The 12,573-nt window shown below is 47.2% G+C and overlaps 1 protein-coding gene across 4 annotated transcripts in view; it reads right to left on the bottom strand.

The window, feature by feature from the left end:
- The window catches only part of LARGE1 (LARGE xylosyl- and glucuronyltransferase 1), a 593,475-nt gene that overhangs the window by 49,066 nt on the left and 531,836 nt on the right, over nucleotides 1–12,573 (bottom strand). For all 4 annotated transcript variants that reach the window (XM_084955467.1, XM_021081477.2, XM_021081478.2 and 1 more), the window contains one exon: nucleotides 11,843–11,998. In XM_084955467.1, coding sequence (XP_084811593.1) covers nucleotides 11,843–11,998 — 156 coding nt within the window. The remainder of the gene's footprint in view (nucleotides 1–11,842; nucleotides 11,999–12,573) is intronic.

Here is a 12,573-nt window from a genome sequence, read left to right as displayed (position 1 = left end):
AATCTGACTAGTATCCATGAGGACGTCGGTTCAATCCCTGGCCTCGCTCAGTGGGTTGGGGATCTGGCGTTGCCGTGAGCTGTGGTATAGTTCGCACAAGCAGCTTGGATCCCATGTTGCTGTGACCATGGTGTAGGCAGGCAGCTGTAGCTCCAATGTGACCCCTAGCCTGGGAATTTCCATATGCTGCAGGTGCGGCCCTAAAAAAAAAAAAAAAAAAAAAAAAAAAAAAAAGAAAAGAAAGAGAAAAAAACAACAATACTCAAGAGTGTTGCTTTCCATTTTCCACTGTCACTTTCAGTGACCATACCCTCCAAGTCTTCATCCATGTCCTCCCAGTATCTAAATGAGACCCGAAAAGCTGCCTGCTTGCCTCCAGTTGATGGATGAGAAAGCTGGGACACCACAGATGTCCTCAGAAAAGCTGGGGCTCTCATTCACATCTCTAGAACCTAATTCAGGGCTCTTTCCTGTGGTTTCCAAGAAGCGGTTAAGTTTATTAAATCACGTGGACAGGCAGAGAAAGATTACGAGCTGCCTGGTTGCCTGCTGTGTGTACTCGTCAAGAGAGTTCCAGGAAACCCAGGATGCTGATTTCCAAAGAAACCAAGCCGTGGACCACTTTCATTCTTCCGGGGGAGGGCAGAGGCTCAGGCTTAGGACCATTCAGGGAAGGTTCAGAGAGGGTGTGTGCCCAGCCCTGACCAAGGCTCCGAGGAAATAAAAAGGTAGGGTCTCTTCCCTTCCAGGTATCAGGAGAAATGTGTCCACTGTGCGCACTTTATGGTCCTTGTCTCACGCCAAGCCCTGTGCTCGGAAAGGGGAATGAACTCTGGTTTCTGCACTTCAACTGTTTATACAGTCTGAGTGAGGGAACAAAGGAGCAAGCTCGCAATTGTCAAACTGTGTATTCATGATGCAAACAAAACTCAGGCAGGGTGGGGGATGTGCAGTGTGCTACAATGATCTCAACTCCCGACCTGTCTCACCTGATGGAGTCCTCATCAAGCCCATCAGGTAGGATTGGTCCTACCTGCTTCCCATGTTACACATGAGAAAATTGAGGTACAGAGAGTTGAAGTGGCCTGAAATCCCACAGGCAGGATTCTTAACCTTTTACATGAGGCAGCCTTGCTCCAGAGCTGTCCCCTTATGCACTGTGCAGGGAGTCAGTAAGGGGAGGAAGGAGAAGAAAGTAGGCGCTGCTATAAAGACACAGGAGGGTTGGGCACCTGGCACTGTGTACAGGTTACAACCGGAGCCCAGGGGTGTGAAGGAAGGATGCATGAAGCTGATGCCGGTCTAAGGCCCAGACATGGCCCTTGAGTATCTGACCCCATGGCTCCTCCCTCTAGCGACTCCTCTGACCATCCTGGGGCTTCAGGCTCTAGAACTGAACATGCAGTGGAGGCTGGCCTTGGGCAGCCTGTTGTAGGGCTCTGGGTGCCATCCACCCTGGGCTCTGCTGCCCACCATGTGATTAAAGAGCTGGTGACACGTGGCCCGCATGTGAGAGCAATGAGGCATTCTGGTGTTTCTCTGGGATACAGCTGTTTCCACGGGGCCATCTGTTCCCTGGCCTTGCTGTGCCGAGTGATGCTGCAAAGTGTCTGTAGGATCTGTTCATATGTGTCTTGTTTTTAACTTCTAATGGATCCCCGGTGATGCCGCTGTCGTTTCTTCTTGGTGAGCTTCGTATCAGGGCACGCGAGCCCAGAGGCAGGCCGTGGCTCTTACAGCATGAGGGGGTTGAATCTGGAAGCCTTCACTTCAGAGGAAGGAAAGGCATCCAGGACAAGCTTTCTGTGGCTTGCAGCCCTTGGCACACCTTAACTCCTTCAGCCCTCATGGCAGCCTGGGCTGGGTTTGTTTACTGGCCATTTCATAGGTGGGCCAACTGAGGCTCATGGAAGGCGAGAGTTATGCTTGAAGCCATAGATCCAGTCCTGGGGCCAGGTTTTCTGATTTTAAGTACAAGGCTCTTTCCAGAGCACCACAAATGCGTCAAGACAAGGATCTGTAATAGTTCATTTGTTGCACAAAATTTATCGAGCACATACCAGGCAGTCTTTTATAAGCATAAAGATATACTGATGAATGAAACAGATAAACAGCCTTGCAGTCCCAGAGTTTCCATTCTAGTTGGTGAGACATAATCAACAAAATAAATAAGTCCAGAATATAATATGCTGCTCGGTGATAACTGCTATGGAGAAAAATAAAGGCAAGAACTCTGGGAGACAGTGCGAGCTGGGGTTGGGGCAAGTTTTACAATTTGAGATCAGGGAGGGTTTTCAATAGTTGTAAAAAGATTACTCAGCTGTGGGGTCAAGCTTGATACCAGATCCAGAGCTGCCACCAACCTGTTCTTGGATTTCAATTCTCTGAGCCTCCATTTCTTCTTAAAAAATAGCGATAATAAAAATCACCTTGCAGGGTTCATAAAAAAAAGTTAAAAACAAGGATAAAAAGCAAAAGCAACTAGGGGAATCGCTGAATGACTTGCAGTTAACTCTTACGTTAATTTTAAATAGGGAGCTGCATCTGATCTGCAACTTCAAAGTTAGGTAGCCCTGGTTTCTGACCACAGCCCCACCATTAAGGAGTTAACACTGAGCACACTGACTCATCTCTTCTGAGCTGAGGCTTCCTTATCTTGAAATGTGACTCGGAATGCCTACCTCCCTCGATTGCGATTGCGGTGAAGATTAAAGTTGCATTTCCCTCTTCCTTCCCTGCAGGAAGTCTCCAATTGTCAAAGACTTGGAAGAAGCAGAGAAAGCCCCTGGAGCAGCAGAGAGCTGTCCCAGCGCAGGAGAGAAGAGAGTGACTCATGCCTGGTGCACAGGATAAGTTTCTGCATCTCCTGTGTCATTGCTTGGGGACTGTTACCAATTCTCCGGATGTTGTCTAGGTGAGGATACTGGGGTTGGGGCTGAACCCAGATGGACAGTGGGGTCATCAATTAGTGATGTCTGCTGTGGGGGTCGGGGCTGAGCCCAGATGATCAAATGATGGGGTCATTAATTAGTGATGTCTGCTGTGGGCATGGGTTAAGGAAACTAAGTCCGCACACACTGGCTACTGACTTAAAATTACATATAAGTGGGAAAACTCATTGATGTCCAGTCTTTTCTCTCACTTTTTGGATGTTTGCTATGTTTCACAATTAAATGTCCAACATGACAGTGGATGATTCTTTTACCAATGGACTTTCTGACTTCAATACCATTGGTTTTTCTTTTTTTGGCTGCCAGGGGAAGAACGGATGGGGCGAGCCCAGAAAGGGCTGTACTGAAGCTGATGAACTGAAAATGACAGCTGTCAGAAAGGAATCTGCAGAATAAGCAGCAAAGAGTCTGAGGCCATTTCCTGCCAGGATAAACAGCATCTTCCTTCCTCTGGCCAATTCCTGCCCCCCTCAGCCTACTTAGTGCAACCTTAGTCATCGAAAATTGCAAATTGACTTTTGTACACTTTGGTTATTAAGGAAGGGCATGTACTTGAGCAAGATTCCCATCCAAATTGGAAAATATAAAACATCTATAATAACACATTTTAATGGTTTTGCATTTAAAAAGGTGAGCTTCCTTTATCTGGGAAATTCCCTGAGGTGGAGCAAGGCACTCTTGATGATAAAGCCACCCTCTATAAATACAGTGCTTGGAGAGTTACATTTTTTTCTGCATAGCCCACTGTATGGAAATTACACTCTGCCTGGCTGTCAGGGACAATGGTGAGGCGTGGGGGGTGTGTGTGTGTGCTTTTTTTTCAATGCTCCAAAAGACAGAACTTAGATTACTGGAGTCCTTGCAGAAGGGTGGGGGAGGGATTTCAACTCAACATGAGGCAGGAAGAAAGGGCTGGCATCTGGAGCTTTCCAATAGTGAAATAAGCTGCTGCAGGTGGTGAGCTCCCTGTCCCTGGGAGGATTCCAGCAGAAGCCTGAAGGAAGCCTGTTAGGGATGCCATAGAAGGATTTTTGCACGGATTAGAGGGTGGAGAATGTCTGTGACTATCCAGCTGTGTTCTGCGGTGTCTCGGGGTTTCTTGGATATGCTTGAGGGGCTGGGTTGCTGAGGAGAGCAGAGAGAAATGCTACGGTATAGAATTTTAGCCTCCATGTGCCTTCAATCAAATTATAGTTACTAATGCCTACTGAATGCTTATTGCATTACACAGATTAACTTACTTGTTCTGGGGAGAGATGCCCAGACAAACCATGGGCCAGGAGTGGCTTTGTCCCATCAGCTACCGTTATTCTGTATCACAGTTGGAGCCCCAGCTCTTCCCGACAAAACCACCTTGTTGGGGGGCAAGCACCCCAAACAGCAGATGGAAAATGGCTCTGCTCCTGAGTTGAATCACCTTGATCCCCTGTCTTGATGCTCCTTCCTTCCCTCTTTTCTTTTTTCTTTTCTCTCTCCCTCTCTCTCTCTCTGGCAGCAAGACCAACCAAACCACCTCATCCTCCTACCCAGAGTCTCCTAACTGGGGGGAAATCCAGGGTTGTTTGGAGCAAATGTGACACCCCTTCCCATGCTTTATATGGAGATTTCCAAGTGACCCTGTACATTCATCTCTCTGCTAGGTTTTTCTAGAAAAAAAAAATGTCTTAAAAAACCCTTAACCCATTTGTGAAATAATGAATTATGATGAGACAGGTTGGGCACTGGAGTTTGTGAAAAACCCCACCTCTATAAACACGGTTCTGGATGCTAAGTCCTATTTCTGGTGACAATATATATTATCTACGGAACAGCATGACAAAGGCATCTTTGTGCCCAGTTATTTATCAGATGGTAAACCCGAGGCTCAGAGCATCCACGTGACCTCTCTGAGCTCCTGTGTCTGTTAACTGCGTGATCTGGGATGATGAGCGAGCTCACGCCCTTATCATCGTCACCACTTGCTTATGAAGAAGTAATAATAATAATGCAAAAATGAACTTGTGCAGCCCAGCACGTGCTCGTGCTCACGTCATCTTCATTGGAAGCTGAGTATGCACGCTCACTGTCCCCTCTAGTCCCCAGTGCCCGTGCTGTTCCCTCCACTCCTTCCCACGCCTCCTTACTCATTCCTCAAATCTCTGCCCTGATGCACTTTCTTTCCCTGAGTCAGGTGGGACGCCCTTCTCGTGTGCCCTCAAAGCACTCTCTGACCTGGTACTTACTGCCCTGGATGCCAACCCCGTGCCTGTCTGTTCCCCCACCAGACAAGGGCTGTGAGAGTCAGGCTTCCACCTGCATGGCTGCCCCAGGATCACCAGGCTTATGGCTGCCGATGGTCTGGATGACTATCTTCCCGAGCAGATGAACTCTGAGACTTAGACCCTACCGCTGGGGCCCTTTCCTGTCTAGGATCTGCAGTCCAAGGGGGAGGTCCCTGACTTCCTTTCTGTCAGGCTGCAACACCAGTGTGCTTGTCAGAGCTCCAACGACCTCTTCCCCCAGAGCTGGGAGCATCCAGTTTTGGCTGATCCCAGGTCTTACCGCTTTTCTCTGGTTGTGTGCAGATGACACGGGGCATGCTGCAATGGACTGGGGTACCACGCCCCGCAGAAGCATGGTTCCGGATGTTACAGACTCTCTTCCTGTCCTGTTGCCAGAGGCACCTGCCTGAAGCAAGGCTCAGGGACCTGCCATCTCAGTTTATGAGGGCCACCTGCACCTGCTGTCCTGTTCTCAGTGCCCACAGAACAACCCATCTGCTCTCTCCATCCTCATTGCTGCTGCTCTTGGTCATAGCCCCAGCATCATCTTTTTGCCTGGGCTGCGGCCACAGCCTCTAAGTAGTCTCCCTGCCTCCAGTCTCGTCCCTTCCATTCTATTCTCTACAATGTAAATCTGACTGTGATGAAAACCCCTGGCTGACTCCTCGCAGCCAACAGGATCAAGTCTAAATTCAGCACAGCCAAGGCCCTTGGATCAGCTTCATTCTTGCCCTCTCTCCAGACACGCCTCCCTCTGCTCCAGGGCAGAAACTACCAGCAGGTTCTCTGAACTCTCTCGCTTCTTTCACTTGCTCTCCCTTTGCCTGGCCCTTCATTCTTCATTCCCTGAATGTTTATTAAGTGCTTATTATATGCTCGCTTCTGCTCTAGAGGAGGGGGCCCAGAGGTGAACAGTCCAGGCAGGGTCTTTAATGTAATGGTCTTATATTTGGGGAAAAAAAAAAAAAAAACCTAGGGAAAAAAATGACATGAACCAAGTAATTATGGAGAGTAGGTATGGGCTGATGAAAATAGGGCACTCTGGAGGATAATGTGAGAAAGAATGTATGTATACATATGACTGGGTCACTTTGCTGAACAGCAGAAATTGACAGAACATTGGAAATCAACTATAATAAAAAATAGAATGAGAGAAAAATGAAAACACCATGTAAACGAAAAATCCTCTGTCCAAAAATAATAACCATTTCTTAAACTCAATGATCAATTCTCAGTACATATTTTACCTCTCAGTAGTATTCAATAAATTTGATGACATTCTTAAAAAAAAAAAAAGAAAAAGAAATTAGGGCGCATGCCAGAGAATGACGTAAAGGGGTGGGGGTGGGGGGGACAGTCAGGGTGTCCCAGGACCTGGGAAGCACGTGCAACGTGCTAAGGAGGGTGGGAGGAACCTGGGATAGAGCAGAGAGGCTGTGAGTGTGGGCTCGGTGTCAAGGGGAGAAGGTCTGGGGGGACAGGTGGTGGGAGCCTCACAGAGAGACGCACTCTCCGTCACGGCCCTCCCTGCACCCGGGTGGACTGTCCTGCCCTCCTGCTGTCTCTGACACTGGTATGTGGCAAGCACTTTCCACAGGGCTGGGCCAGCCTCTAATTTCCATCGCAGTGCCCTGCACAGCTTCTGGCAGAGGGCGGGCTCCCGTGCACACTTACTGAGCAACTAGATGCTGCCACAGATACTGAGAAGGGCCACCCAAAACTCCTCCCTTCTGATGACCCATCAGGGGAAGCTGATGGTAGGGAGAGTTGATGAGTCATTTCTAAAGGGAGTCCCTATACAGAGAGTAAAAGGGAGTCACCTATGCAGAGATTAACCGATGGCGCCATCCTGCAAGGCTTTTTGTTTGAGCCTCTTCCTTGGAGGGAAACCAAGGAAGAGAAAACGCAGTGCTTGTTGAAACCTCTAAGGGCTTCCCAGGATCTGAGACAGAGGCCAAGTGCCTAATGGCTGTCTTTCCTCTACCACCAGGGGTAAAGAAAGGCAGGCCCTGAGGAAGGAGTAGAAGGAGATGCAGAAGAATGCTGGAGTCTGAGGCGACTCCACTGGGACCTGGGGCCAAGTGACAGAGCTAGGGTGGCCTAGTGACCAGTCATCCTGACACAGGGCCAGGTAGGTGCACACCCGCAGAGCTTCCCCCACCACGGGAGCCTAAAAGACTTCTCCTGACTTCTAAGGTGAGAATACAAACAGCAGTGGTAATACAAAATTCTGAATCTTTAAGCCACTTCCAGCATCTTTCCCATCTGCCTCCTGTCTGCCTGCTGCTCAGCATCTCCTCTGCTCCTTGTTCCCCACCAGACCCTGGGCACAGGCCATCCTTAGCTCCTCACACCAAACCTGCCCTGCCAATCCAGCTCCCAGACTTTAGACTATACTACAAAGCTACAGTCATCAAAACAGGATGGTACTAGCACAAAAACAGAAACACAGATCAATGGAATAGGATAGAAAGCCCAGAAATAAATCCACCCACCTATGGTCAACTAATCTATGAAAGGATGCAAGAATCTACAATGGAGAAAAGACAGTCCCTTTAATAAGTGGTGCTGGGAAAACTGGATGGCTACATGTAAAAGAGTGAAATTAGAACATTCTCTAACACCATATGCAAAAATAAACTCAAAGTGGACTAAAGACCTAAATATAAGACAAGATACTATATAACTCTTCAAGGAAAACATAGGCTGAACCCTCTCTGACATAAACGGCAGCAATATCTTCTCAGACCCACCCCCTAAGAGTAATGACAATAAAAACAAAAATAAACAAATGGGACCTAATTAAACTTAAAAGATTTTCACAGAAAAGGAAATCTGAAGCAAAACCAAAAGACAACCCACAGAATGGGAGAAAATATTTGTAAATGGATTAATCTCCAAAATATATAAACAGCTCCTACAGCTCAAAAACAAACAAACAAACAAAAAAAACCAAAAAACCAACCCCATCAAAAAATGGGCAGGAGTTCCCGTCGTGGCGCAGTGGTTAACGAATCCGACTAGGAACCATGAGGTTGCGGGTTCGGCCCCTGGCCTTGCTCAGTGGGTTAAGGATCCGGCGTTGCCGTGAGCTGTGGTGTAGGTTGCAGACGCGGCTGGGATCCCGCGTTGCTGTGGCTCTGGCGTAGGCCGGTGGCTACAGCTCCGATTAGACCCCTAGCCTGGGAACCTCCATATGCCGAGGGAGCGGCCCAAGAAATAGCAACAACAACAACAACAACAAAAAAAGACAAAAAAGACAAAAAAAAAAAAAAATGGGCAGAAGATATCAACGGACATTTCTTTGAAGAAGACATACAGGTGGTCAAAAACAGATGAAAAGATGCTCAACATCACTAATTATTAGAGAACTGCAAATCAAAACTACTATGAGGTACTATCTTACACCAGCCAGAATGGCCATCATCAAAAAGTCTACAAACAATAAATGCTGGAGAGGGTGTAGAGAAAAGGGAATCCTCTTACACTGCTGGTGGGAATGTAAACTGGTGCAACTCCTATGAAAACAGTATGGAGATGACTCGAAAAACTAAAAATAGAATTACCATATGATCCAGCAATCACCTTCCTGAGCATCTATTGGGGGAAAAAAAACCGTAACTGAAAAGATACATGTACCTTAATGTTCACTGCAGCACTATACATGATAGCCAAGACATGGGAGCAACCTAAATGTTCATTGACAGAGGAGTGGATAAAGAAGATGTGGTACATTTATACAAGGGAATATTACTCAGCCATGAAAAGGATGAAATAATGGCATTTGCAGGAACATGGATGGACCTAGAAATTATCATACCAAGTGAAGTTAGACAGTGAGAGACAAACACATGCTATCACTTAAATGTGGAATCTAAAAAAGAAGATACAAATAAACTTGTTTGCAGAACAGAAACTGACTCACAGACTTTGCAAAACTTATGGTTGCCAAAGGGGAAAGGTTGTGGGGAAGGGGTGAACCGGGGCTCAGAAATGGGAAAGAAATGTTCTAAAATTAGGTTGTGATGATCATTGTACAGCTATAAATACAATAAAATCCACTGAGTCAAACCTGTGCTGCCTCAGGACCTTTGCACCAGCGACTTCCTCCACACAAGGAATGTAATTCCTTTGCTCTTCTCTCCCGCCTTCTCCCACCCCCTGCTCTAGCTTTACTGAGGTATAGCTGGTGTACAAAAAAGGACATGTAATGAAAACAATCTAGTGAGTTTGGACATATGTATACACTCAAGTTACTAGCATCACTTTCAAGGTAATAAACACAACCATCACCTCCAAAAATTCCTGGGTTGTTCTTCTCGTTTTGTGGTAAGAACACTTACCATGAACTCTACCCTCTTAAAACTTCTTAAGTGCCTCATGCCTTGTGAACTAAAAGTACTATGTTGGAGAGGAGAGCCTGGAACTTATCCTGTACAAGTGTACCTTTATATCCATTGAACACAGCTCCCCACGACCTTTGGACCCATGCCCTGGTAGGCACCATTCTATCACCCACATCTATATATTGCAATATTTAGCTTATTTATTCATTTTTGACTGTACCCACAGCATGCAGAAGTTCCCAGGCCAGAGACTGAACCTATGCCACAGCAGCGACCCAATCCACAGCGGTGACAATACTGGGTCCTTAGCTTGCTGAGCCACCAGGGAACTCCTATGTTGGACTATTTTAGATGACTCATGCAAGGACTCAGGCAGTATTTGTGCTTCTGTGACTGACATATTTCACTTAACACAATGTCTTCCAGGCCCATCTATGGTGTCACAAATGGTAAGATTTCTTTCTTTTTTTCAGGTTGAAGAGAATAATATACCCACACACTACATTTTCTTTATCCAATCACCTGTTGATGAATACTTGGTGGTTTCCATAACTTGGCTATTAAGAATAATGCTACAGCGAACATGGAAATGCAGATGTGGCTTTGGAATGCTGAGTTCAGTTCTTTAGGACGCATACCCAGAAGTGGTTGGCTGGATCATATGATAGTTCTATTGCTAATTTTCTGAGGAATCTCTATACTTCCCCCTACAGCAGCTACATCATTTTACATCCCACCCCCAGGGCACAATTTCTCCATGTCCTTGCCAACACTCAAATCTTTTTAGTAAAAGCCATCTGAACAGGCATGGAGAAATACCGAGTTGTGGCTTTGATTTGCATTTCCCTCATCCCCTGCTCTCCAAGCCTGTCTCTTTCTTGTATTTGGGTGTTGGATGAAATGTCACCTCCTCCGAGAAGTCCTCCCTGACCCCTTGAACCAGCGGTTTACTAATACATCACTATGGAGCACCCGCCACTGGCTGATAATTTTCCTTAACAATTTTTCTAGTTATTCATTGTGTCTCCTCACTAGACTCTCAGCACCATGAGAGCAGGGACCATTCTTCATTTTAAACTATGAGTCCCCAGTGCTCAGGATAAGAAGGCCTCGAGTAAATGTTGACGGACTGAATGAACCAATTACTTCTGCGTCTAATTCTAAAGGTCAAGGAAAGGGCAGGGTGCAAATATCTATCAGGCACCTCACATATAGCAGACGCTGAGTGAGGTGCTTTATTTTTTTTTTTAATTTTTATTTTTATTTTGCTTTTTAGGGCCGCACCTGCGGCATATGGAAGTTCCCAGGCTAGGGGTCTAATCGGAGCTACAGCTGCCAGCCTACACCAGAGCCACAGCAACGCCAGATCTGAGTTGTGTCTGTGACCTACACCACAGCTCATGGCAACACTGGATTTTTAACCCACTGAGCGAGGCCAGGGATCCAACCTGCAACCTCATGGTTCCTTGTCAGATTTGTTTCCGCTGTGCCACCATGGGAACTCCTGAGTGAGATGCTTTACATGCAATTTCTCACTGAGCCTCAGAACAGCCCTATAACAATATTTTTTTTATCTCTATGTAATAGTTGAGGAAACTGAAGCTCAGAGAGGTTGAGTAACTTACTGGAGGTCACACAGGTGGCAATCGGAAGGGAATGAAGCAAATTGAGGTCAACCTGACTCTATATGCCCTCACTGCCTTTTCCACTACAGTGTGCTGCTTCCCCACATCCTGCTCCTCAGAACTTCAAATCAGTCTCAACTTTGTTCCTATATGCTGTGTGACCATGAACAACCTGCTTAACCTCTCTGTGTCTAAATGTCTTCAACTCTAATTGGGGGAAAAAAGAAGGCTTCTATGATTATCAAATGAGATATAACATATGAAAAAAATAATAAATAGTGAGAAAAGAGGACAACATAGTAGATATCAGCTATGCCAATGACCACAAGTGAAAATCTCTTGTGCCACCCCAGGCATTGACGGTGAATCCTGGGTTTCCCACGTGAGTGCTGTGTCCGTAAGGACCTCAGAGTTCCTGGCTGTGGAGGGACACGTGGTCTGCTATTTCACTGGTGTTTTTGCTTATTCTGCTTTCTCTGCGTGGATGCTTCCTTCTGACCTCACTTAGGCTGGGCTGAGTGTACCCCTTCTGCACCCACAGGGATGAGCATGGCAGTGATCTGCTGACGTGCCCATCCCACCCCAGAGGGTCCTGGACTCCCAGGGCAGGGAGGGCATCTGCCTCCCCTTGGGCCTGTTCTGAGCCTGGCACCACTCACGTTTTCACTGTTAACGTCAGCCTCGCTGGGGCAGCCAAACAGCTCCCGTCGCAGGAGGTTTCCGTCGTACTCCAGGAAGGTCAGGTAGAGGTTGCGGAAAAACTCCACATGCTTGTTCTTCACCCGCAGCTTCTTGGGGGAGTTCCAGTGAATGACCTGGGGGGTGACAAGGAGGCGGTCAGGCAGGGAGGACCTGCACTTGTGGGCAGCAGGGCTGGGCATTGGTTTGAGCACTATTTGGGGGCCTGCCCATCCACCCATCCACCCATCCATCCATTCATCCATCCACCCATCCAGCTACCCATCCACCCACCCATCCACTCATTCATTATTTACTGTGAGGGATTAAGAACCAGGGCACTGAGGCCAGACAGCCTCGGGTCAAATCCTGGCTCTGCTCTAGGTAGTGATTTAATCTTAGGTAGATTATTTAACCTCTCTGTACCTCAGTTTTCTCATCTGTGAAATGGGAACTGTAACAGCTTCTGCCTAGACCAGCATTTAAGCTTTCAGCTCTCACCCTCCAAATCTGCTTTGTGATGCTGAGGACAGGACTCTGAAAACTCTGCTTCTGCTTTGCCACCCGCTGCCTGTTCAGTGCTGCCAACAGGGGCCAGGAGAGGGAGACAAAGTCTGAGGAGGAAGAAGTAACTTGCCCCTGCCTGCTGCTTCCTGATCCTGTAAGCATCACCCTACCATCCTTCTCCACACCAGCGGTGGCACCTCTTTCC

This window comes from Sus scrofa, chromosome 5 (genome assembly GCF_054392235.1).
Source record: "Sus scrofa isolate SSC_HxYL_T2T_F1_AM1 chromosome 5, Sscrofa_HxYL_maternal_Yorkshire_Landrace_v2.0, whole genome shotgun sequence".
Taxonomy (NCBI): Eukaryota; Metazoa; Chordata; class Mammalia; order Artiodactyla; family Suidae; genus Sus; species Sus scrofa.
Note: the sequence above shows the minus strand (reverse complement) of the source record. Positions and strands in the feature narration are given on the sequence as shown.